The sequence below is a fragment of the Aotus nancymaae genome, unplaced genomic scaffold, assembly GCF_030222135.1.
Source record: "Aotus nancymaae isolate 86718 unplaced genomic scaffold, 86718_ANA_hifiasm-v0.15.2.pri h1tg000053l, whole genome shotgun sequence".
Classification (NCBI taxonomy): domain Eukaryota; kingdom Metazoa; phylum Chordata; class Mammalia; order Primates; family Aotidae; genus Aotus; species Aotus nancymaae.
The window spans coordinates 17,136,291-17,161,835 of record NW_026988467.1 but is presented as its reverse complement, the minus strand read 5'-3'; the positions used below and the strand labels follow the sequence as shown (position 1 = coordinate 17,161,835).

At 48.8% G+C, this 25,545-nt stretch overlaps 1 protein-coding gene across 5 annotated transcripts in view; it reads right to left on the bottom strand.

The window, feature by feature from the left end:
- VWA5B1 (von Willebrand factor A domain containing 5B1) overlaps positions 1–25,545 on the bottom strand; it is a 71,010-nt gene that overhangs the window by 12,818 nt on the left and 32,647 nt on the right. For all 5 annotated transcript variants that reach the window (XM_021668373.2, XM_021668367.2, XM_021668369.2 and 2 more), the window contains 9 exons: positions 21,338–21,514; positions 16,928–17,038; positions 14,587–14,789; positions 13,986–14,100; positions 12,087–12,272; positions 8,572–8,755; positions 7,211–7,401; positions 2,043–2,244; positions 1,254–1,568 (listed from right to left, as the gene is read on the bottom strand). In XM_021668373.2, coding sequence (XP_021524048.2) covers positions 1,254–1,568; positions 2,043–2,244; positions 7,211–7,401; positions 8,572–8,755; positions 12,087–12,272; positions 13,986–14,100; positions 14,587–14,789; positions 16,928–17,038; positions 21,338–21,514 — 1,684 coding nt within the window. The remainder of the gene's footprint in view (positions 1–1,253; positions 1,569–2,042; positions 2,245–7,210; positions 7,402–8,571; positions 8,756–12,086; positions 12,273–13,985; positions 14,101–14,586; positions 14,790–16,927; positions 17,039–21,337; positions 21,515–25,545) is intronic.

Genomic DNA, 25,545 nt, shown 5'->3' with positions numbered 1-25,545 from the left:
GCAGAAACCCACAACAAAGAAATGATATAACCGTTCTCTATTTATATTTCTATTCTCCAAGTGTGTTCCATCAAGATCCCACCAGTCGCTTTCTCAGTAAAGTCCGCCCAATTCCTGGACTAAATTAGCTCCCCCACATCCCTGTTATATAATCTCTTGGATCCGTGTCTTTTTTCTTAATAGCACTTAGGACAAATGCACTCTATTAATTATTTGTGTAATGATTTGATTAATGCTGGCCTCTCTGCTAGTTTGTCAAGCACTCATGGGTAAGAAAGAGATGGAGATTGCTTTTTCACTGGGCTGTTCAGCTGCGTTTACCGGGCCCAGTGGGAACCTGGCCCCCAGCAGATCCACAGTAAATAAAGGCATGACGAGTGAGTGCGTGGAGCCCCTGGATTGGGGGTGTTGGGGAAAGGTGTGGACTGTGGCCATTGTTCTGTGTCTGGAGCCCTACAGGGGCTGCTGCAGGAGAGAAGCACTAGGAAATGCGGGGCCCATAGGAGAGAGGAATGAGGCGGGAGAGAAGAGGAGGGATCACTGCATGGGGGCGGAAGAGCCCAGGGATGAGGAGAGGGCCACTTACTCGGAGGCAGGGAGAAGCGGGTGGATCTTGGAGGGAATGGAATGGAGCCCTGGGCTGTGAGTGTGTGGGTGGGTAGGCGGGTGTGAGGGGAAGGGCGATTGTGAGTGAGGGAAGGCACCTGCAGGCTGCGGTGTGAGGTGGAGTGGGGGAACAGTGGGGCTGTGGGGAGTTGAAGGGGGCTAGAGTCAGAGAATAAGGACTGATCCTGGGGCGGGGGTAGAGAAGGAGCCCGGGGAGGGGGCGGAGCCTGGAGGCCGGATAGGAGACTGGGCGGGACAGTGGGCGGGGCCGTGAGGAGGGGCGGATCCTGGGGGAAGTGGGCGGGCACAGGGTGGGGGCCGGGACAGGGAAGGAGGTGGGACGACCATGGAGGTGGGGACGGGCCATGGCCGGGGGTAAGGGGTGGGCGGGCCACAGGGGATGGGCAGGGCACTGGGCACGGCTGCGATGAGGGGATGGGGCGAGAGTGGGGCCCGGGGCGGGGAAGGTGGGAGGGTCATAGGGAGAGTGGGCGGGGCATTGGGCGGGGCTGTGAGGAGAGAGTGGGGCAGGACCCAGGAAGGAGTTGGGCGGACTACGAAGGGCTGGAAGGATCACGAGGGGTGGGTGGGGAAGGGGGCGCGGCTGTGGGGGGGCGGGTCTTCTGGAGGCGGCCCGCGGCGCTCACCAAGCTCTATCTCGCCTTCGCGCTCCGCCAGCTGTTCGAAGTCGCGAATGATGGCGCGGGCCGCCAAGTGGTGGAAGGTCTCGCCCCATAGGTCGGCATCGCGCGCGCCGCTCCGCTCCAGGCCGGGGGGCCCCAACTCGAAGCTCACCTCCCACTGCAGGCGTTGGCTGTCGCGCAGGCCTTTGACCAGAGCCTTGCCCAGTACCGGGCCCGGGGTGGCGGGCCTGCTGGGACTGGCTCGCTCCTGGGACTCGGCTGGGGGCTCCCAGTCCGAGGACGTCTCTCTCTCGAAGACAGAGGGGTGATGGGACGGCTCTGCGGGCAGAGGGACAAGAGGGCCAAGCGCTGACCTGGGGGACAGACGGCCAACTCCCAGGGAACATCATCCCTTCCCAGGGAGCAGATACCCCTAAGCAAGTACAACCCCCTCCATCTCCCCAGGGAACAGACAACTCCAACTCCTTTCCGAGGACAGGTGGGGGCGGGTGGCATGGGCTTGTCCCCAAGGAGGACAGATCCACCTCCCAGGAGGCCAATGGCTGAGGGGGTCAGACAGGATGGGGTGGGACAGGGACACAGAGAACGGAGCTGCAGCTTCACAGGCCACCCAAGAACCAGGGTGATTGGGGAAGCGTGGGATTGGTAAGGTCCTCAGAAAGGGGTGAGCCGCAGCAGAACCCAAGGGGACAGACCCAGGCATCTGCCCTCTGGGCCTGCCATCTGAAGTTGAACCATAGCCAAGGATTCTTCCCTGTCCCCAGTCAGGTCCTGAACTCTGTGATCACTTACCCAGATCTCCGGGGCTTCGGCTGTTAGAGGCAGACTTCAGGCTGGACCCAGGATCCCGCTCCCTCACAGGGCTCCAGGCCTGGGTCTCCTGGCCCCAAGGCAGGAAGGGCTGGCAGCCTTGGGGCAGCAGAGAGGGTCTTCGGGCCCCTGGGCCACGGAGTTTGGGGCCCTGGTTCAGGTCCTGACCAGTGTTTAGTAAAGGCTAGGGATGGAAGAGGAGAAAGAGGAGGAGGAGGAGGAGAAGGAGAAGGAGAAGGAGGAGGAGGAGGCAGAGCTCCTGGTGGCTGGACACTCCTTCCTTCTGCCCCCAACCCCCCACCAGCTCTTTCCTGGGGCACGGCAGCTCCTCCTGGACATGGCAGCTCCTCCTGGACACTGCCCCTCCAGTACTCAGGGACACATGACCTAGTGTCCATTACCCATGAGAAACATCAACAGTAATAATCTTAAGCCGTGGATAAACTCCAAACCATGGAAAGCCATGGAAAATCACACACCGTGGATAATTCTAAACCCACTTTTTTTTTCTTGCCATAAAGTTTAAACTTTTTTTGTGTATAGTTAAAATTATCAACCTTTTTTCCTTATGTCTTCCCATATGCCATACTTAAAAGGTCTTTCTCACTCAGAAAATATTCTAGAATTTTTGGGATTTCATTTTGTTTGTTTGTGTGTTTAAATCTTTGATTTACATGAAATTTGTTTTGGACTAAGGAGAAAGGAATCAGCTTTTTCTTGATTTTCCAAATGGTACCAATGTCACCATTTATTGAATGTGGTTTTTCCATTTGAATCCCTGCAGTTTAGTCAATTTCCTACCTCTATCCCAGCAAAGGTTTCATGCACAGTTGGTTTTATTTATGGATTTTCTGTTCTGTTTTGTTGATTTAATCTATCTATTCTTGTGCTGGTACAAACAGACATGAAAAGGCAAGAGATAAATGGAGAAATACATTTGTCATAGACATAACAAAGATCATTTTCAAAGAGCTTTTATAAATCACAGCTTTTATAAAAAAGACAAACTTTTTTTTTTTTTGAGCTGGAGTCTCGCTCTGTCGCCAGGCTGGAGTGCAGTGGCACAATCTCGGCTCACTGCAACCTCCGCTTCCCAGGTTCAAGCGATTCTCCTGCCTCAGCCTCCTGAGTAGCTCCTAAACTGCAGACACACACCACCGTGCCCAGCTAATTTTTATATTTTTAGTAGAGATGGGGTTTCACCATGTTGACCAGGATGACCTCAATCTGTTGACCTCATGATCTGCCCGCCTCGGACTCCCAAAATGCTGGGATTACGGGCATGAGCCACCATGCCTGGCAGAAAAGACAAACTTAATAGAATAATGTGTTAAGGGTATTTGCAGGCAGTTTATAGCAAAGTATCCAATAAACCCATGAAAAAAATGCTCAGCCTCATGAAAACTTTGAGCAATGTAAATTAAAACAAGTTTATGACTTTTTTCTGTCTTGCAGATTGGTAAATATTTAAATGTTTGATGGCACACCTGTGGTCAATGGAAAGACAGAGTCTCTCGTGGACTGTCAGTGCTAACATAAGTGGATACACAGTTGTAGGAGAACAATTTAGCAATGTGCTCTCAATCGAAATGCACAAGCCCTTTTGATCTAGCAATTCCACTTTCAGGAATTCGATCTTGTGAAAACACACAAGAGCGCAACAACTGATATGCAAGTACTGTATATTTGTGGCAGTATTGTTTGTAAAAGTAAAAATCTGGAAACTATCAAAATCAGTTGGGGGTGGCACCAGTCGAAGTTGGCAAATAAGTTCTGGTATATCCCATGCAATGGAAGGTCACACAGCATTGAAAATAAAGAAGTAGCTGTCTTCATGCCAAAGTGAAAAGATGTCCAAGATAAAACTTATTTTAAGAAAGCAAATTGTGATTGTTCTGTGTCTTCATTGTGGCGATGATTACATGACCATATACGTTTGTCAAATCTCAGAACTGTTCACCAAAGAGGGTAATTAAATTCACTTTTTAAATAAATACAGTGCAGTTATTTATTTTTAAAAAGAATTCAAAAGACCTTAGAAAAGTAAGTTGGAGAGCAGTTTGTACATGTGATTATCAAAAATACACATATGTACTGTGTATGTATGTGTTTCTATGTGTCATATTAATATTTCTAGAAGGAAATACTCAAAACCAGGTGGGTCTGGGAATAGGGAAGGGAGGCTTTTATTTGTACTTTACACCTGACTGAATTGTTTGAGGGTTTTTATTGCAAACACTGAGTATATACCACTTTTGTAATTGAACAATATTAAATTAATTAAAAATGAATTTCAAGTCTCTGGGACCATATACATCCCCTGGTAGGGGGAGGGGCTGAGGATGTAAAGTCACTTTCAGGTGTAACAGAATTTTTTTGGCCAATGAATAGTTAACCATGGGGGCTTTTCCATCCCTATCAAGTATTTATTAGGAGGGGGACTGTGCCTCCCCGTTAAATGGGGGCTGCCTTTCTGTCTTTCTGAGCCAGAGGTCCTAGGAATGGTACAAGGATGTGGGAGAAGGAGGGGACTGGTCACTCCCAGGATGACCCCAGCCAGGGCTGCTAAGCCCCAGGGGATCCCTACCTTCCACTCCTTGCCCAATCAAACACCAGGATTCCCCTAGCCTTGCTTCACCATCAACACCACACCGGGTCACAGAGAGCAACTGAAGCTGGTAAGGTTTCCATAGCAACAGATGAGTCTAAGATCCAGGCTTTCACCCAGCTAGAGGGTGCATGGAGTGAGTGAGTGTGTGTGTGTGTGTGTGTGTGTGTGTGTGTGTGCATATATCGTGTTGTCTGTGCATGCATAAGAGAGAATCAGGTTGGGGAAGAAGTCAGGCAGGAGCGGGGTGAGAGATAAGCAGAGATGGGTCTCAATAGCTAAGGAGCATGCAGGAAAGAAGTAAAGGGGAATCAGCCTGTCCAGAGCTCTCACCAAGTAGCGCTGCCAGCAAAGGATGGCTGCTGTGTGCCACGTGCTGGGCCAGGCACTGCATCTTTTATCAGCCAATGCCTGGAAGAGTCCTCCACTTAGAGTTGGCTCTCAATACATATCTTTTGATGGACGGCAGCTCAATCATGTGCCTGAACTATTCTCCCTATTTGGTAGATGAGGCGACTGGGGCTCGGAGAGTTGAATGACAAGTTTGAGGAACAGAGGCAGCCAGACGGCAGAGCCAGTTGCCTTCCGATTGCATCAAGTGGTCCCTCACTAAGGACAGAGAAGGGCTCCCAGGGATAAGAAGGCAGTGTCCCTACTCGTAGAGAATGGGCTTATGTGTAAGTGGAGGCAGGGAAGGATGGGGGTGGTGGTTAGAAGTGGGAGGGGGCATTCAGGGAGAGTGAAAAGCTGCTTTTATGGAACCACAGCCTTACAATGACATATCTCCATAAAGCCCATTCTTTTGTTTGTTTTGTTTGGGACAGGGTCTCTTTCTGTCGCCCAGGCTGGAGTGCAGTGGCGACATCTCAGCTCACTGCAACCTCTATCTCCTGGGCTCAAGTGATCTTCCTGCCTCAGCCTCCAGAGTAGCAGGGATTACAGGCATGTGTCACCATGCCCGGCTAATTTTTGTATTTTTTGTAGAGACAGGATTTTGCCATGTTGCCCAGACTGGTCTGGAACTCCTGGGCTCAAGCAATTTGCCTGCCTTGGCCTCCTAAAGTGCTGAGATTACAGGCATGAGGCACCGTCCCCCGCCAAGCCCATTCTTCATAAAGTGGATTAAACCACAATTTGGTTTCGGACAATGGTGCTCATCCAGGCGATTGTGCTCCCCAGTGGCCATTTGGCAATGTCTGCAAACATTTTTGGTTATCATGATTGGGGATGGTGGTGTTCCTGACCTCTAGTGGGAAGAGGCCAGGGATGCTGCCAAATGTTCCACAGTGCACAGAATTGCCCCTATAATATAAAATTATCATGTCCATGGTGCTGAGGCTGAGAAACCCTGGCCTGGCAGTACAGTGGGTGACCACTCCTGCTGTGGCTTTCTAACTCTCAAATTCTCTCTGCTGCCAGGCATGGTGGCTCACCTCTGTAATCCCAGCACTTTGGGAGGCCGAGGCAGGCAGATCACTTGAACCTGGGAGTTCAAGATCAGCCTGGGCAATATGGAAAAACCCTGTCTTTACTAAAAATACAAAAATTAGGCCAGGCATGGTGGCTCACACCTGTAATCCCAGCACTTTGGGAGGCTGAGGCAGATGGATCACCTCAGGCCAGGAGTTAGAGACCAGCCTGGCCAACGTGGTGAAACCTTGTCTCTACTAAAAATAGAAAAATTAACTGGGCATGGTGGCATGTGCCTGTAATCTCAGCTACTCAGGAGACTGAGGCAGGACAATCGCTTGAACCCAGGAGGCGGAGGTTGCAGTGTGCTGAGATTGTGCTGTTGCACTCCAGCCTGGGCAACAAGAGTGAAACTTCATCTCAAAAACAAAACAAAACAAAACAAAACAAAACAAAACAAAACAAAACAAAACAAAAATTAGTCAGATGTGGTGGTGCATGCCCATAATCCCAGCTACTTGGAAGACTGAGGCATGAGAATTGCTTGAACCTGGGAGGTGGAGGTTGCAGTGAGCAGAGATGGCACCACTGCACTCCAGCCTGGGCAACAGAGCAAGGCTCTGTCTCAACAAACAAACAACCAAAAAAACCTCTCTGCCCCTGGGATTTGTAGGAGGTGCAGTTTAATAGGGGGGGAATAAAAGGCTTTGAAGGCAGGGGGTCTTTCAAAGGTTAGGCAGGTTGCAATCCTCTGACTGGCTGTGTGACCCTGGATAAGTGACCTACCTCTCTGGCCCTCAATTTCCACATCTGTACTGAGCCAAGGTGGGCCCCTAAACTCTCTCTTTCCCCAGGGGTGCTATAAAGTCAAATGAAAGAGCACATGGAAATGTTCCTTGCTAACTGGGCAGTGTGTGTACAGGGAATGAGTGAGCTTATTGACCGGTGGGTGTCCTGATTTGGAAGATGTACTCAGAGGTAAGGCAGATGAAGGGCTAAGAAAGGAGAAAGGGAGTGACTCGCTTGGCAGTGTAAGTTGTGGATGGTTCTGTCCTGTGGTTGAAGCAGGGGACACAGCTCTCCCTGTCTGTCACCTTCCCCAGCTCCTCCCTAAACTGTCCTGCTTGGGTACCTGCAAATCAATCTGCCACCGCTGGACATCTAGGCTGATCTGGTTGGTGAGGTCCTGCAGCCTGGCTTTCCGCAGTGGGTATCTCCTGGCAGCTGGCATGGGGTCGCTCGCCGTGGTGGCCCTTGGGTGGGGCTTGGGATTGGTGATCTGGTTGGTGCTGTATGCCCTCCGTCGCTGGGAGAGGTTCAGATCTGGACAGGGATAGTGATGGGAAACTATCAGAGTGGGACAGCAGAGAAAGAGAGGGGCTTGCATCCCCCTTTCCTGTTTGGAAGCATCTCATGTTCTCCATCGCTTGCCTACTGAAACATGTGCAGGTGCCTCCCCTGGCATCCAAAGCCTTGCCAGATCTGGCCCTAGCCTAGCTTCCCAGCTACTCTAACTGCTGCTTCTTTTAAAAGGTACAAAGTGGCTGGGTGTGATGGCTCACATCTCTGTAATCCCAGCTCTGTGGGAAGCCGAGGTGGGTGGATCATTTGAGGCCAGGAGTTCCAGACCAGCCTGGGCAACACAGTGAAACCCTGTCTCTACAAAAAATACAAAAATTAGCCAGGCATGGTGGTGTGCACCTGTAATCCCAGCTGTTAGGGAGGCTGAGGCATGAGAATTGCTTGAACCCAAAAGGCAGAGGTTGCAGTGAACCAAGATCATGCCACTGCACTCCAGCCTGGGTGACAGGCCGAGACTCTGTCTCAAAAATAATGAAATAAAATAAAATAAAAGGTACAAAGTGGGCCAAACGCACTAGATCAGAAGCCAATTGTGCGTGTGCGTTCTAAGTGTCACACTCTCCACACTGCTGCTCAGGCAGTTTCTGCTGCCTGGAACTTCCTCTCCCTTCCTGCCTCTAGGAAGCAGTCCCCTTGTGAAGTCTTTGTTGATATCCTGTAGCAGATGTGCTCATTTTTCCTGGGATTCCCATAGTTTGTTAAATTTTCTAGGGGTCCCTGGCACTCTGCCATTCTGCTTTCTATCAGAGTTAGTGCCAGACGTGTCTCTCACTACATGGAAAGCTCTGGAAGGGCAGGGGCTTGCCCAGTCATCTTTGCTTACCATGTTGCCCTCAGCCCCTAACCTTAGTAGGGAATTGGGTAAGTACCCTTTGAATGGAAACTAACACCGTAATGAGGCTTCGGGTCAGAGAGATCTAGACTCTTTGTCTGTACTCTAGCTGTTTTGAGCTCTATGAGCTTAGCTAAGTTGTTTAAATTTTCCAAGTCTCAATTTCCTCATCTGTCAAATGAGTGTAACAGTGTCCACCTCTGCAGCTGCTACCTATTCAATGAGGTGGTTTTTACCAAGCGCTTAGCACATAGTAAGTGCTCAGTGTAAGGTAGCAATTATTAGAGCAGTAGACCAACCGTGCTGGGCCGTGGAGTCTCTGCTGACCAGCCGTGCATCCTTGGCCTGCCCCAGGATGAAGGGTGCCCCCAAGTTCTTGGCACAGTCTCCACCTTCCGGTCCGGGTCCCTCATCCTGAGAGTGGTAGAAGACGGAGCTGCCAAATTCCTGAGAGTGTAGCATGCTGTACCGCTGCCTCTTGTCCTGGAGGGAGGAAGAGAAAAGAGGGCTAGGAGTGAGGCTAGATGTCAGGAAGGGCTTCCACAGGGAGCAAGGGGCGTGAGCACAGGTGGTGGGGTCTTCATCTCTCAAGAACCAGCTCAATAGGAAAGCTTTTTGTTTGTTTAGGGTATTGAGATACACTTCTGTTCAAGAGATGGTGAATGGAATTATCTTTTCATAACATTTACATTGTGTTTTTAATTATTGACTTCATTAAAAAATGTTTAAATGTAATTCTAAATGTCACTCCTGTTTCCAAGTAGGTAACAAAAATTCACAAAATAAACCATCTGTTCCTCTCATTCTGTTGTCCCTGATATAAACATACAGTTGACTCTTGATCAACCTAAGTTTTAACTGCGTGGGTCCATTTATAGGTGAATTTTTTCAATAAAAGTTACACTGAGTGTCAGCTTCTCTTGCTCCCCTTCCACCTCCTCCACTTCTTGCCTCTGTCACCTCTGAGACAGCAAGACCAGCCCCTCCTCCTCCGCTACTCAATGTGAAGACAGTGGCAATGAAGACCTTGACGATGCACTTCCACTTAATGAATAGTAAATGTATTTTCTCTTCCTTACGATTTTCTCAAAAACATTTTATTTTCTCTAGCATACTTTATTGTAAGAATACAGCATACAATACATATAACCCACAAAATATGTGTTAATTGACTGTTTATGTTATCAATAAAGCATCCAGTCAACAGTAGTCTATTAGTAGTTAAGTTTTTAATGAGTCAAAAGTCGTACGTGAATTTTTGACCTCATGGGGGGGTTGGTATCCCTAACTTCCGAATTGTTCAAGGGTCACTGACCGCCCCCATGTATAAATAACACATCAGCTTTTGGGGGTCATGTTTTGTTTTATAAAAACTCTGCCATACTACTTACATTTAGCAGTATCTTGAATTTTGCACTGAAAGCATTCTGGAAATTCTGCATTTCAACTATTCTTTTGTTTGTTTGTTTGTTTAAAGATAGGGTCTCTACACTGCACCTAGGCTGGAGTGCGGAGGCACAGCCATAGCTCACCGCAGCCTCCACCTCCTGGTCTCGGGCAATCCTCCCGCCTCAGCTTCGAGAACAGTTGGGACTACAAGCATGTGCCATCACGTCTCCTAATTTTTTACATTTTTATGTTTTGTAGAGAAGTGGTCTCAGTAGGTTGCCCAGGCTGGTCTTGAACTCCTGGCCTCAAGCCATCCTCCCACTTCGATCTCCCAGAGTGCTGGGATTACTGGTGTGAGCCGCTATGCCCGGCCCCAACAATTCTTTTTAACATCTGACTACACAATATTTTACCACCCCTTATTGTTAAGCATTCATTTTGCCGCCATTTATTTTTGTTACCATAAAAAAATGCTACAGTAAATCCTGGGATATAAATCCATTACATCGCTTTTATTTTTATGGGATAGACTCCTAGGAGTGGGATTTCTGGGTTGAAAAGTTCGTGTATCTCTAATTTTTCTTTTTTTCTTGGAGGCAGAGTCTTGCCCTATCCCCCAGGCTGGAGTGCAGTGGTGTGATCTTGGCTCACTGTAACCTCCGCCTCCCAGGTTCAAGCGATTCTCATGCCTCAGCCTCCAGAGTAGCTGGGATTACAGGTGCCTGATGCCACACTCAGCTAATTTTTTTTTTTTTTTTTAGTAGAGACAGAGTTTCACCATGTTGGCCAGGTTGGTCTCGAACTCCTGACCTCAGGCGATCCCTGCCTCAGCCTCCCAAAGTGCTGGGATTACAGGCTTTGCCCGGCCTATCTCTAATTTTATTAGTTATTTCTAGAGTGCTTTCCAAAAGGGCTGTGGCGAGTTATATTTATGCCAAAAATACGTGAAGGTCCTCGTTATTCAATATCCCTACCAGTAGCAGGGCAAACTTTGCCAGTATCGAGTAAGGAAAGGAGGATGGATTTGATGACTGCATCCAGTCCCTTCTAGTGGGAGGGTCTGTTGATGAACTGGTGCCTCTAGACCTCCCAGGAAGGCCTGGACTGTGCAAGGACTTGGCCAGCATTTTGTTTAGCATTTTCTCCCTGCTGCTGAACACTCCATTCTCCATAACACATTAACCATCACCTTGATCACAGTTCTTAAAACATTTTATAACATTCAAAAATCTGGAGCTTTCACATAAAGTTCCAATTTCTCCTGAAAAATTAGACACACATTTAACATAGGGCTCACATTTCTGCATGATGACACTTTGCTAGGGCTGTGTAGGGGCTGCCCAGTTTAGACAGTTTGCCATATTCCTCACCGCTCCTGATGCCTCTCCAGCTGTGAGCTCAGCGGTAACTGCTATCCATCACAGCACTGGCCCCTTTTATTTTTATACCAAGTCCATTTCATTCATTCCACACCTCCCAATGTCTCTAGGCATTGAGTTTGTGACTTCTTTTTTAAAAAAACAAGATGAGAAATACTTCAAAGTGGACAGACTCATGAAAGAGGAAAGTTAGGTGAGGAAACAGCTTCTTTGGCAATCTCTCACATTTTAGCATGAATTTCACCTCCCTTTAGGAAGTTCTTGGCTTTTATCCCACTTCTGCCACCACAGACAAGCGAATCATCCATGTAAAGAAATAAAAGACAAACTCATCTAAGGAGATACAAGCTGACTAGAGTGTGTGGAGAAGGAAATCAAAGTGCATTTGTTGTTGAACTGAAGTGTGCATCATATCACTTAGGGGAGATGATGTAAAATGAAGTTTCCTGGGTTTTATCCTAGGGAATTCTTATTCAATAGACCAGGGTGGAAGCTAGGGATATGCATTTTATTTTTTTTTTAAAGACGGAGTCTCACTATGTTGCCCGGGCTGGAGTGCAATGGCACGATCTTGGCTCACTGCAAACTCTGCCTCCCAGGTTCAAGTGATTCTCATGCCTCAGACTCCTGAGTAGCTGGGATTCTAGGTGCCTGCCATCATGCCTGGCTAATTTTGTTGTATTTTTAGTAGAGAACGGAGTTTCACCCTGTTGACCAGGCTGGTCTCAAGTTCCTGACCTCAAGTGATCTTCCTGTCTCGGCCTCCCACAGCTCTGCATTTTAAACAAGTTCTCCAAGTGGTTCTACTGCAGGGGCTCTTAAGAACCACATTTTTGAGATGGTGGCATCTACCTTAGCCATGTCACTGCGAGTGAATGCCTGTGGTCTGGCAACTGTAACCCTCAACTGGGTGAACTGTAAACCTACAACTGTAAACCCAGTTCCAATGAGTTTCTAGCTGCCACAAATAGTCTTTCCAGCTAAGGATGATTTGTAGGCATGGATTCTGGACCCCCATGGACCCCTGGAGTTTCTAGGATACTTACAGATCTGGGATTGGAGATGTGTAAGGAAGCATCACATACAATGCCATACCCCACCAGCCGTTCTCCAGGGAAGAGGGAGCTGGCGCTGATGGGTGAGACCAGGACCTCAGTGGTCTTGGGGAAGACCCACTCCACAGTCACATCAGTCAGGACGGGGGCCATGGCCTTCTTCAAGGACTTGACCATCTGTAAGGGCAGGGTCAGAACACAGGTTGGGAGATGTGTGAGAAGAGATGTGTACAGAAGTCCATGTAAGTATGAGCTTAGTGGGGAGTGGGAGCAGGGAAGAAGGGACAGCAGGGCTTGGCTGTCCCTTGCCCAGCAGTGAGCACACCTCTGAGCTTCTTAGACTCCTAGAATGTCAGAGTTGGAGAGGATCTTTGCTGTCATCTTTTCTAAGCTTAGCATTTTTATTTTATTTTAATTTTATTTTGAGACAGAATCTGGCTCTGTTGCCTAGGCTGGAGTGCAGTGGCATGATAGCTCACTGCAACCTCCACCTCTCAGGTTCAAGTGATTCTCCTGCCTCAGCCTCCTCAGTAGTAAGGACTACAGGCACCTGCGACCACGCCTGGCTCATTTTTGTATTTTTAGTAGAGATGGGGTTTCACAGAATTGGCCAGGCTGGTCTCAAATTCCTGGCCTCAAGTTATCCAACTGCCTAGACCTCTCAAAGTACTGGGATTACAAGCGTCAGCCATTGCGCGCCTGGTCAGTTTAGCATTTTATAAATGAGAAAATCTGAGGCTCAAAGTAGGGCAGTGACTAGCCCAAGGGCACACAGGTTTGTGTCAGAGCATGGACTGAATAATGATCTTGAGCAAGTTCATTTGCCTCTCTGGGCCTTCATCCCCTTCTGTTAAAGTGGGAGGATGTAGTTGAAGGATTATTTGCCGTACTGAATTTGAAGTATCTGCCATGTGGTAGGTGTTCAGTAAATGACAGCTATGGTCATCATCTAGACTGATTTCCTTGGATGTCCCGTACTGCAAACCTGGAGAAAATGACTTTAGGGTTGTGGCAATTATAGAGGTGAGCTTTCAAATCTCCCTTGAAGAAAGATCATGCCTTCTTCTTGCAAGAAATGCAGTTAAGTGACATATTCCAGATGCAGCACCCCAGCTTTTGAGCCAAGACCATATCTCTCCCTGGAAGTCCCCAGCCAATGATTCATCATAGCAGGGACACTAGAGCCCAGTCATTTCAGCATGTTGCAGACTCTGATGGGCAACCTTTGCTCCAGAGCTCCCCGCTGGATGGCTGAGACCTTGCCAGGGCATCACAGTCTGAGGCCCTCTTGTCCAATTCTGCTCCCATTTTGCTTTCACAGCTGTTGGATCGTCCTCTTGGCTTGAAGAGCTTTCTTCCTGCTTCCTCCTCTTCCACCTTTCATAGACATCATCCCCAATAAACCCCTTCACTCTTTACCCCAGCCCTGTCTCTGTTTACTAGACTGACAAGGAGATTTTCTAAGGGTTAGATTATTCGTGTCAAATGTGCAGGACATGGAAGGAAGACTACAGCCTCCTTTATTTCTGGCTTCTTTAGATTCTTCTGAGCCACCATTTGTCATCTTCAGGAATGTGGCCAGATATGGACCTCGAACACAACTCCAATCCATATAGGTGGCAGCTTTTTCAAGAGCCTCGTCCTGTCCAGCAGTGGATGGAGTGTGTGTCCAGTGGCTGGAGACCAGGGGATCTACATCCTGGCATTGTTTCAAGAGTTGCCTGGTCTGTGGCTTGCAAATCTCTTTGGTTCTCATGGGGGAGCAATGTGGCCCAGTGGAGAGCTCAGATTTGGGGTGACATCCCAGTTTCATCACTGAGTTGCCACATGACTGGTATGGGCCTCTGAGGTTCCAGCATCAGAAGGGACGGCGGGGGTTCTGTTGCCTACCTTGGGTTGCAGCCGCTCTCCCTCCGTCAGGAACTCAGCACTGCCCTTGGACACAGATGCCAGCCCTTTCACCAGTCTGTGGCAGACGTTGGGTCCGATTCCAAAGCTATAGCACCTGAGAGAAGGTGAGAAGAGAGGCTATTACGTCTCATCTTCTCTGCATCTTTGTCTCCTGTTGGGGAAAGGGACACAGCATGACCCAGCAGGATCTTGGAGCTGGCCCTATCTTCAGGTAGAGGGAGAGGGAGAAGGAAGAGGGGCCATGAGGGGGCACCCACATTCACACCCATCGATTCACCCACAGACAGCCCATCAAGTCCCACCCAGCACAGAGTGGGAGCAGCCTCTCCCTTGGCTGTGGGACCTCTCCCTGGGCTGCTCTTAGGAGTCATGTGCAGAGGCATGGGTAGCTCACCCTTTCTGAACTTGAGAGGGAAAAAGGTGAACTTGAAATCAGCCCACACTATCTTGGAAGCAAAGCCCTATGGGAATTGTGGGGCCCGTCCTCTCCCTCTGGCATTTTCCACATTTCCCTTGGGCTCTGGTGCCCCAGCCCTGGCAGTCTGGAGTCACGGAGCCTAGACCCGCAGCCTAGGCCGACCTGGTGGAGAAGGCGTGATTTCGCACCAGCTCCAGCACCTTCCCCGTGTTGTTGACAGCGCCGTCTGTGATCAGGAAGAGGAGCCGAGGGTGGCCTTGGTGCACTGGCTGCCTAATGACCCACTTGAGAGGGGAAAGGATGTTGGTGCCACCCATGTCGGCCTTCATTCTCTGGATGTTATCACAGGCCATGGCCAAGCTCTCCTGCAGAGAAGCAGACAGTCCCCAGGGTCACCGTATGCACAGCGACTCTAGACCACCCTGGGAAGAGGCCTTTGTTTCCCTAGATCTTCTTTAAACCTCACCAGAGTTGACCCATGCTCCCAATTTCATTCCCGCCCACTTACAGGAAGAATGGGTAGCCACTCATTTGGTGCCATCCTGCTCAACATCACCCACTACCTGTGCCTGAAACACCAACCTGTTGTCTTTTCTGGGTTCCCCTTTAAAAATAGAAGCACTCCGGGAAGAGGTAGCACATGAAACCTCTGATTCTTTAGCACACATGAGGTTTGTTTTTCTGATGAGGGAGGTCGGTGGTGTGGTGGAAAGAACACTGGACTAGGAATCTTAAGATCTGAGTCCGGAGACTGACTCTGGCCCCAGCCCTCTATGACATTTTGAGAAAATCATTTCTCTAATCCAGGCTTCAGATTTCCTCGCTCCTGGACTATGTGGGTCCCAACTGGCCAAGGATGGATGTCATTTGCAGCAAGAGTAGATTCCCACTGGACACATTCACTTCCTCCTCCTGGTTCAGTGGGATGCTATTTCAACGTCCACTCTTGGACGGGACTTAGAAGTAACAGCTTGTTTGGGAGGCCAAGGTGGGTGGATAACTTGAGGTCAGGAGTTCAAGACCAGCCTGGCCAAAATGGTGAAACCCTGTCTCTACTAAAAATACAAATATTAGCTAGGTGTGGTGGGCATGCCTGTAATCTTAGCTACCTGGGAGGCTGAGGCAGGAGAATCGCTTGAACCTAGGAGGCAAAGCTTGCAGTGAGTTGAGATCAAGATTGCACCACTGTATTCCATCCAGCCTGGGCAACAGAGTGAGAGAGATTCCGTCTCAGAAAAAAAAAAAAAAACAGCAACAGCATGTATCAAAAGTCTTAAGATGTATGTATAACTTTTGAGCCAGCGAGGCTAGGAATTAATCCTAAGGGAATAATTAAGGATGCATGCAAAATCTGTGATACAGAGATGGCTAAATGAAATGGGAAGAACTTTAATGCCTGACTGCAGGAGTTTTGTTATATAAATCCCCATCTATCTGTGTAGTGAAATATTAGGAAGCCGTTACAATTACGTTACAGATTAATACTTACTGGCATGGAAATACATGCATGATAGACTGCTGCGTTAGAAAAGTAGGTTACACAACAGTATGGAAGGCCTAATCCTACCTTTATTAAAAGTGTGTGCAAATGCATAGAACAAGGGCTGGAAGGATTTATACTAAGCTCTTAGCAGTGTCTTTTCTTCCTTTTTTCCTGACTGACATAATCACAGGAGATTTTTTTAAAATGTTGTTTTTCATATCTACATTTAAAAATTGTGAGACGATCAATACCTATTATTCCTTTGTCATTGTTGTCCGTAAAAGTGAGGTCTCACTGCGCTGCCCAGGCTGGACTCAAAACTCCTAGGCTCAAGCCACCCTCCCACCTCAGCCTCCTGAGTAGCTGAGGCTACAGGCGCCTGCAACATATATTATTCTTGTATTTTTAAAACCCATAACATTATTTTTAGCTGAAAAGTGTCCCATTTGTCTTTCCTTCCTCCCTCCTTTCCTTCCTTCCTCCCTCCCTCTCTTCCTCTTCTTAGATCTGGGTAGGATGCTCCAATTTTGAACATGCTGCTGGGGCCACAGCCTTCTTGTTTCACACTGTATCTTGAGCCTTGTGAGTTCCATTCTTAGCCCACTGCCATGCCCACTCACCCACCTATTCACTCCCCTGCTTCTTATCATCCACTTCCTCAGTTCAACCTTGCATGAGTCCATCCTCCTTGTGAAACAGAGGCTTCAGTGAGTGGCAGGCCTGGGCTATGTCCTCTCTACCCACTTTCTGTACCTCATCTCTGCACACACACATACTTTGCTCAAAATAGTTTGATTCTAAAGAGCGGGGGATGTCAGAAAGCTGAGATGTCAGAAAAATGTCCAAACAGAGATAGCTTCTCTTTAGTTCTCTGCCCCCGGGTGTGATCTGGGTTGTCCGTGGGTAGGCAGCTTCTGAGGCCAGCTCTAGGGTTTTACCTACTTTTTTCCCCCTTTCCTTCCTTTCCTCTTCTCCCCACCATGCACCACCCTCCTGGTCCCAACCTTGCCCCCTCCTTACCTCACTGTAGGTCTGGCTGGAAGGAAAAAGGCTCTTAAATGTGGATCCAAACCCAATGATATTGAAGAGACAGGCTGGCATGAGGCTCTTAAGGGCCACCAACATGGCATCCTGGCAGGAGCAAAAGGAGTTTTCAAGATTCAAGAAGGAGCTCTTGCCACTCAGCCACCATACCCCAGTATTCCCTTTCCTAGTGCAGGAACAGCCTCCAAATGGGCCTCTACCCTCCTCTGTCTGCACCCACTCCTTTTCCCCACATCAATAAATTGGCTGACACTGACCAGAGGCTGGACCAAAGCCGCCACCACCACCACCACCGTCATCATCATCATCATCATCATCATCAAATTTATCCATGTAGCAGATCTGACTTCTTAAAACCTTTCTATTATGGCTTGCCAGTGTGTTTGAGTAATTTTACTTTTGTGATTGCAATTACAGGGTTTTAACTCACTAGGTAGCTGATTTTGTCACAAGTACATATGCGATGTGTTGGGGAAAGTGAGCTTCCAGGACCCCTCTCTGGACCGCATTAGAGCGATGATCATAAATCCTCTCTAAAGGGAAAGTGGTTCTCAGACAAAGCAGCTTTGAGGGTGGGAATGAAGTGAGCAGTGGGAAGAAGTGGACAAACATTTCATAAGCAATAGTTCTGCAAAACTAGATTATAATACTTTATAATAGTACAATATAATAACTGTATTGCCAGTTCCATTTAACTTCTTGCTGATCCTGAGAGGTGGGGAGAGCCGCTCCCTGCTGTCAAAGCAGAATTGATGTCTAAGGGAGGAAAGTGGCCTGGTCCAGGTCACGCTGTTGATGGAATGGCTTCTGGCCCTCTGTGGGACCTTCTGCATCAGACTCAACCTAATAGTCACCACCCAAGGACCCATCCTCAGGGGCAGTCTCTTTAGTTCATATTTGTCAGGTACATAGGACGTACTTCACATGCATTACCTCACTGATCTTCCCCATAACCCTCAAGGCAGGTACACTACTATCCCCATTTTACAGAAGAGAAGATTGAGGCACAGAGAGGTGAAGTAACGTGTTGGTGAGCATCCAGAGGGTAAATAACGGAGTCAGGACTCAAAGCCATCTCACTTTCCCTCCAAAGTCTATGAAGACTAAACATAACCCACGTAACTATGCACCACCAGGAGACCCTGATGAAGGTAGATTGAAAAAAAAAACCAGTACAATGAGGGAGGTGGAGGTGATGGTAGAAGCCAAATTGATGATGATGATCATGATGGTGATGATGGTTATAACACAATGCAATAATGATAAATATCAAGCTATTACTACGTGCTAAATGTTCTAAATTATGTCACCCCTCTGAGCCTCATCCTGGTGCATAGTAAATATTCAGTAAATGGTTATCATTATCAACCCAATGGGATCTATATTAATATTAATAACCCTATTTTGCAGATAAGGGAACGGAGGCTCAAGACAGCTAAGGAATTGCACTGGGTCACAAAACCTAAGACTAATGACTGAGGCTTTAAAAACGCAGCTCTGAGATTTTTGTTCATGTTGGCTCTGCCTTGGCGGAGGATTGAAGGTCTGTGTTCCCCCGGCCCCCAGGTCCCCCATCTTGTTTACTGATAGTACCCCAGGGATCTCAGCACGGCTTCAGGGAAGCTGTCATGCTTCAGAATCTAGAAAGAGGCAGCTGCAAGTGGATTCTGGCAACTTTTACACCACATAGATTTCCAGGCTCCACATATTCACAGCCAATCCCATCCCCCTCCCCAAACATTAACATTACACATTATTAACATTCTCTCTCTCTTCATTGCTTGCATCAATACATTTGGTTTCTCTACAAAAGAAGTCAATGTCTGCTGATTTTTTCATTAGTCATGAATGCATCTTCCTGCTGGGAGGAGATTCTGCTGATCCGTACAGATTGTCTCTGCTCACACCTATTAGAATTTTTAAAGCCACGTTTTTGGCAGCAAGTGGCAGCTGAGGAATGAGACCAGCTGCAGGAAATTAAATTGGCTGGACTTTCCCCTTTGGCATAGGCTGTTTGGATTTCTATTTTCTCCCTCCTCCCTGAGCCTAGATTTGCCTAAAACTTCAACCTGTGGGTCACAATTAATGACCCGAGCAACCTTCCAGTGCCCTGTTGTCAGTGGGGAAAGGGATTTGCAGCCTGAATAATTTCTGTGCCTTTCTCTAAAAGGGTCACGTTTAGCAGGATGAATGGCACCAGTGCAAAGCCATTTGTGAAGGAATGACCTTGAGCTCAGTGAGCTGAACTGGAGAAGGGCAGGAGAGATTCCAAGAAGAAAGACGACTAAAAGGAGAGCCAGAGAAAGTTATTGTCAGAGAATTCCGGAATGCAAAGATTGGACAGGACTTCAGCCCAGGAAGCAGATTTCCATTTATGAACCAATTCCATTTAACTGGTAGTAACCGCCTGGAACACTGAGATGAGAAGAATATAGACTGAGTCTAGGCTCAGCAGAAAAAAACGTCATGATCAGTTATTGATGTCTACCTGGGCTCTGGAGAGGGGCATGGAGGGACATGTGACATAATGCTCACTCTGCCTGAATTGATCCTTCCTTCTCACTTTACGGAACGGATAAATGAAGCCCAGAGTTGAGAATCGACTCATCCACAGTCACGGAGCAAATCAGTGGCAGAATTGATCCTGGAACCCAGGTGTCGCTCTTGGCATGATGCCATGCAGCAGAAATGACATCATCAGAGAAGAGAGTTTTTTAGTGGAAGAGTATGCATCATTCTCCATAAGCAATGTAAGGAAAATGAGCTCTGAAGCAAGATATAAAAGGCCCAGGCTCTCTCACTAGCCCTGCGGTGCTGGGAAAACCACTTAGCCTCTTGGAGACTCAGTTTCTTTACCTAGAAAATAGAGGGAAAATGGACTAAATGCTCCCTAAGCCATGTTTTAGGTTTATGCTTCCGTAATGCTCTAGGGTAACTGAGACATCTTATGAATTGATGTAGCTGTGGAATGGGATACAGATGGCCACAGAGGCCTGGAGTGGGCTTCAGCACTCCAGCACCAAGGACAGCTTCTCATTCCAACGTTTGCCTTTGATGGTGGGCAGGCTGGGGAAGGAGATGCAATCAGCCCTGCCCCCCTGTGTCATGAGACCTCAGACAGGAACTTGGGTCCCGTGTATGACTTCTCTGTCATACTTCAGGACAATTGCAGCAAGCCTGCAGAGATAGCTGGCCTCCCAGATCTCACCCAACCCTCCTCTCCTTGCTGAGCTTGTTGCCCTAGAAACAATAGCTTGGTCTGGGAAAGATGAAATTTCAGGTGACGACAGAGCCCCACTCTGTTCTTGTCCCTCCTTCCCTGTTCTCCTGAACTCAGTTATCCTTTACCTGGGTCAGTAAAGAGATGAAAGGCTTTTTATGCATAAACACAGAGCTAGGCCCCATGGAAAGAGAGAGGTGAGAGGATAGATGACCCTTGTCCTAAATGAGTTCCTAACTCCAGAGAGAGAGACATCTGCCCAACCAAAAATACAAGGGAGTGTTGGATAATGCCATGATCGAGATGAATAATCTCCTGGGGGTGGGGTGGGGGGCAAGTGAAAGTCGTCTGGACTGTGGGGGGTACGGTTCTATCACTGTTTCTTCCACACTCCTGAGGAGCTTTCCTTAGCAGGGAGACCAAGCTCCCACACATTCTGATTGGCTCTCAGGCCCGTGCTCCTCACTTGACTGTCAGCTCCTTGAGGACAGGCACTGTGTTTACATTCTCTTGTTTTTCCAGATGGCCAAGGGCAAGGCTTGGCACCTATTAGGCATTTTAAAAAAGAGAAACCAATCTTTTCTACTGAATTCTACACATTCCTTGATGGCAGGGGCATGTCCACTGAAGCTCTGACGTCAGGTGGTGGAAACAGTTAGGTAGACATGGGTTTAATCTCAGAACACACTGGCTGTGTGACCTTGAGCAGGTGACTGAAACTCTCAAGATCAGTTTTCCTAATTGGAAAATGGTAAAAATAGAATCAAACTCATAGGATTATTGTCTGGGTTAGACACCAAGCTGTGCATTAAGTGGCTGGTACCGTATCCAACACACAGCAGACCCTCAGCAAATGTTACTTCCCTTCCTCTCTTCTCTGCACCCTGCTCCACTCAGTACCTACTGGGGTGCTTTAGCTAAAGTTTGTGGAGTGCAAAGGACAGCTATGGATGACTTCATCCCTTATAAATGGGTGCCAGCTCTGCCTCTGCTCACACCGCTTCATGTGTTTTTGGGGAAGCAAATGGAGTTTGGGTGTCTCTGTTTAAACTGATTTTTTAAAGTTGTTTCTTGGAACAGACAGTGCCGAGGAAGCTGGGCTAGGGGCGCACAGGTGATTTGCCCTGGAGCCCTGGGCCCTGGGGAGGGGTCCTCTCAGCAGGTACCTTGACGCGGTGCACACTGATCCCGCTCATGCTGCTGCTCCTGTCAATGAGGAAGATGAACTCCCCGTGGGCCTTTCTCAGGCTCGGCTGGACCGACTGGAGGTCGGGACAGAAGTTGAGCATGATGACGGTGTGATGGGGAATGTCTTTGTGGAGGCGTTTTCGAATGATTTCTGTCTGGAGAAGAAAGGAACACTCTGATTGGGCAATCAGGGGGCCAAGAGGTGCTCCTGGGGACTCACGCTGGTCCCTGTCACTCACCATGCATCCACATCCGGCTCAGGGTCTGCACAGAAGACTTCCGGGCTGACTGTGCTCAGCTCCTCTGTTTGCTAAACCTTCCCAGGTTACAACAGCAAGCATGGACTTTGCAGGCAGAAAGACCTGGGTTTGAGTCCCAGCTCTGTCACCATCCAACTGTGTGATGGGGACAAGTCCCTCCTCTGGGTCTATTTACCCATTTGCAAAATGGGGCAAATAATGTCCATTCTCGGGGTGGTTGTGAGGATGAACCGAGTCAGCACAGACACAGGAAGCCCCTTGGTTGAATAATGGTCTCCCGTGTTTCCACTGGGTGTATAACCTGCTCTCTGGCTCGTCTTGGCTGTGACCTGGGTTTCCCTGATTTACCGATTCTCTTCCATTGTTAAATTCCTACTCACTCCTCAAATTCTGCCTGTTTGGAAAGCCTTCCCCAATTTCCAGGTGGACTTAATTACTTAGTTTCCTCATCCATGAAATGAGGACAAGAAGACACACCTCACTGAGTTGCTGCATGGGTTCAGGGCACTTGTGAAGCTGGCTGCCTGGCAGAGAGCACTTGTCTCTAAACAGCAGCTGTCATTGTCACTGCCACTGCTCTGCTGGTCCTGGAGGCCCATGCACTTCCCATACTGAATACAGTGTTTGCTCTGATCTCTGCCTCCCGCCAAATTGTTTACTATTATACTTGAAGGCAGGTCATCCCTTAGCCTCTTTTACATCTCCGGAATTTAACAGAGAGGCTGGTCCAGAGATGGATAATTAATTAATTAATTAATTATTTTAGAGACAGTCTGCCACCCAGGCTGGAGTGCAGTGGTGTGATCTCAGCTCACTGCAACCTCTACCTCCTGGGTTCTAACATTCCTCCTGCCTCAGCCTCCTGAGTAGCTGGGACTACAGGTGCACACCGCCATGCCTGGCTACCTTTTTGAATTTTAGTAGAGATGGGGTTTCACCGTGTTGCCCTGGTCTCGAACTCCTGAGCTCAGGCAATCCACCTGCCTTGGCCTACCAAAGTGCTAGGATTACAGGCATGAGCCACCTGGCCTGGCCGTTTATCTTTTTATATGGCATCCTAGCTGGCCCTGAGGCCAGGGCCCTCCCCCTTGCTTCTCCCGCTCCCCTCCACAAAGAGTTTCATTTCCTTTGTTCTCATGCTGCTTTCACTCTCCACTCCGACTTTCTCTCTCTGTCCCCTTATCTGGCTGTCTCTGTGTATACGTGTCTCTGTGTCTGTTTCTCAGTTTCTGTCTATTTGGGTTCCTTCCCCAACTCAATAGATGACATCACCACCCACCCAGTTGTTCAAACCAAACGCCTAACAGTTGTCCTTGGTTCCCCTCTTTTCCTCACTCCACACATTCCAACCTGCAGCAAAGCATTGCCAGTCCCGCTGCTAAGACGCAGCCTGAACCCGTCCACGTCTCTCTGTCTCCACTGCTACCACCCAAGTTCAGGAGAGGACCATCTTTCTCTGGACCTTTGCAATAGTCTCTTCCTGCTCTTTGTCTCACTTTTATCTCCCTGTCCATTCTGCAGAGCGACTGTTCTTGTCATTCTCTTGCTCAGGCAGTGCCCTCCCTCAACACTTTGAACCATGGTTTAGGAAGCCCCTGTGGCCTGACCCCTGCCTACCTGGCCACTTCCTCTCTACGGACTCTGCTCCCTACATTTCAGCCGCACTGGCCTTCTTCCTGTTTTCCAAACAGGTCACCATTGTTCTGCTTCCTGCTTTTCCCCCCTTGTGCCCTCTCCACCCATTCCTCCCATGGTGGGCTCTTTGCTGTCTGCCAGGTCCTATCCTCAGATAGGATAGGATCCTCAGATGACGCCCAGCTGAAGAACACCCAGCACCTACCACTCGTGATCACACCGTCCCCCTCCAGGTCCTATCCTCAGACAGGCTTTTGCTGACGCCCAGCTGAAGAACACCCAGCACCTACCACTCATGATCACACCATCCCCCTCCAAACAGATCTGGCTCATTGATTTGCTTTTTTCCCTCTGTCTTTCCATCTCTTAGCCTCTTTTACATCTCTGGAATTTAACACAGGGCCTGGTTCAGAGATGGATCGGTAAAGATGAAAGGAAGGGCAGCACCTTGGTGGTTTTTAAAAAATTAATTAATTATTTTAGAGACGGAGTCTTGCACTGTGCCCAGGCTGGAGTGCCGTGGTGTGATCTCAGCTCACTGCAACCTCTGCCTCCTGGGTTCTAGCAATTCTCCTGAATATGAGCTCCGTGAAGATAAAGAATGTGTCATTCTCAGTGTTGTCCCCTAAGATTTATTTGTTGAATGAATAAGTGAGGGAATGAATCTGTGTGGGCCTTTCTGTCTGCCACTGACCTGTGTGTACATCTTTTTGTTTTTTTTTTTTTCAGCCTCTGTTTCTCTTGGCGTCTCTGCCTCTTGGGCGTGGTGTGTCTTTCTGTGTGATTTGCCCTCTCCTTGCTAAGCCAGGGTTTCTGACAGCTTGTCCCACCCACTCTTCCTGATTGATGTTCACCCTGTGGATACCCCCAATCCACTCTCATCCCTGCCAAGGGATCTCTCTCTCTCTCTCCCACGTGACGCCCCTCCTCCAGAGGCCACAGCCCAGCCTGGCTCTTTCAATAACAGAGCCCAAGGCAGCAGCAGCCACATCTGCCAGTGAGAGAAACTGCCTCCAGAAACCTTATCTGCCTCTCAGAGGGACGGGGTGGGTGCCCTGGCTCAGGATTCTCTAATGTCTCCTCAAGCTGCCATTATCCAATTACAATAAACTCATCACTTCTTAGCAGCTGCGGGTTGATCGCTGTCATCCCCGGAGTTTGTGAGAATACAGGCTATTTGCATAACCAACCCAAGGTGGCAAATGAAAAATCATTTGCTTCAACAATCCCTAAGCTAATTGATTTAAGCCTTGGCAGGGAGGGCAGCCAGCCCCAGGCCTGGGAGGCCCATGGGGTGGCAGTTTTGAGCTAGGTGGAACCTCTGGCATTGCCGTCCCCTACTCCGAGAAACCGCCTCCAGTTTCTTCGCCCACCTGACTCATCCGGCTGAGGGGCACCTCTGGGAGAGCAAGGGCTTCCAGCAGGGTCTCTGTCCACTTCCCCACCTTGCCACTGCCCTGTGCCAGCTAGGTGAGCAGAGCATGGCTGATGGTGTGAAACCCAGCTCAACTGCCCCCGCAGAATCCAGTCTCATCCCTTAGCCTCCTGGTCACCAGTTCTAACTTCTGAGGTAAGCTTCTTTCCCTTTCTCCAGCTCACTGGTGATCTTTGGGTGCTAGATCTCAGTTTTCTGATCTAAAAATGGGGCTAATACAGAGAGGTGAGCCATCATTCTGAAACCTCTCATGGCAGTCAGGACCCAGCTCAGTGTGCAGGACCGTGAGTGGGAGGCAGAGCACTGGGTGTGACCTGTGGCTGCTGCTCAGCCTCCAACGTTCCCCTTCCCATCCCCGCCCCCTGGCCAGGCCTCCTTGTCCTATAGCTTCCCGGGGCGGGGGACAGCAGAAGGAAAGGATCTTTCTCAGGCTTTCCCCGTTCTGTCTTTGTCTTTTATGTCATAACAAGCAAGGGCCCCAGAGGGAGGAAGAGCAAGAGGCTACTCAGCTGGTAGGAAAGGGAGGCCCAGAAGATAAGGAGCTGAAGGGTCTTGGACGCCCCTGGAAGTGCAGAGGGCTGGAGGAGGCCAAGGCCATTTCTGCCACCATATGTGAACCTGCCTGGCTTAGGCACCTGTGAGGTCCTGGGGAAAGATGACCTGCAAGAGGCGGGAACAGAGCCAGGATGACGGGACATCTGAAAGTGCCCTGCAGTGCCGCAGGCTCCATGGAAGGAAATACTTTTTTTTTTTTTGAGACAGAGTCTTGCTCTGTCACTCAGGCTAGAGTGCAGTGGTGCGATCTCAGCTCACCACAACCTCCGCCTCCCAGGTTCAAGTGATTCTCCTGCCTCAG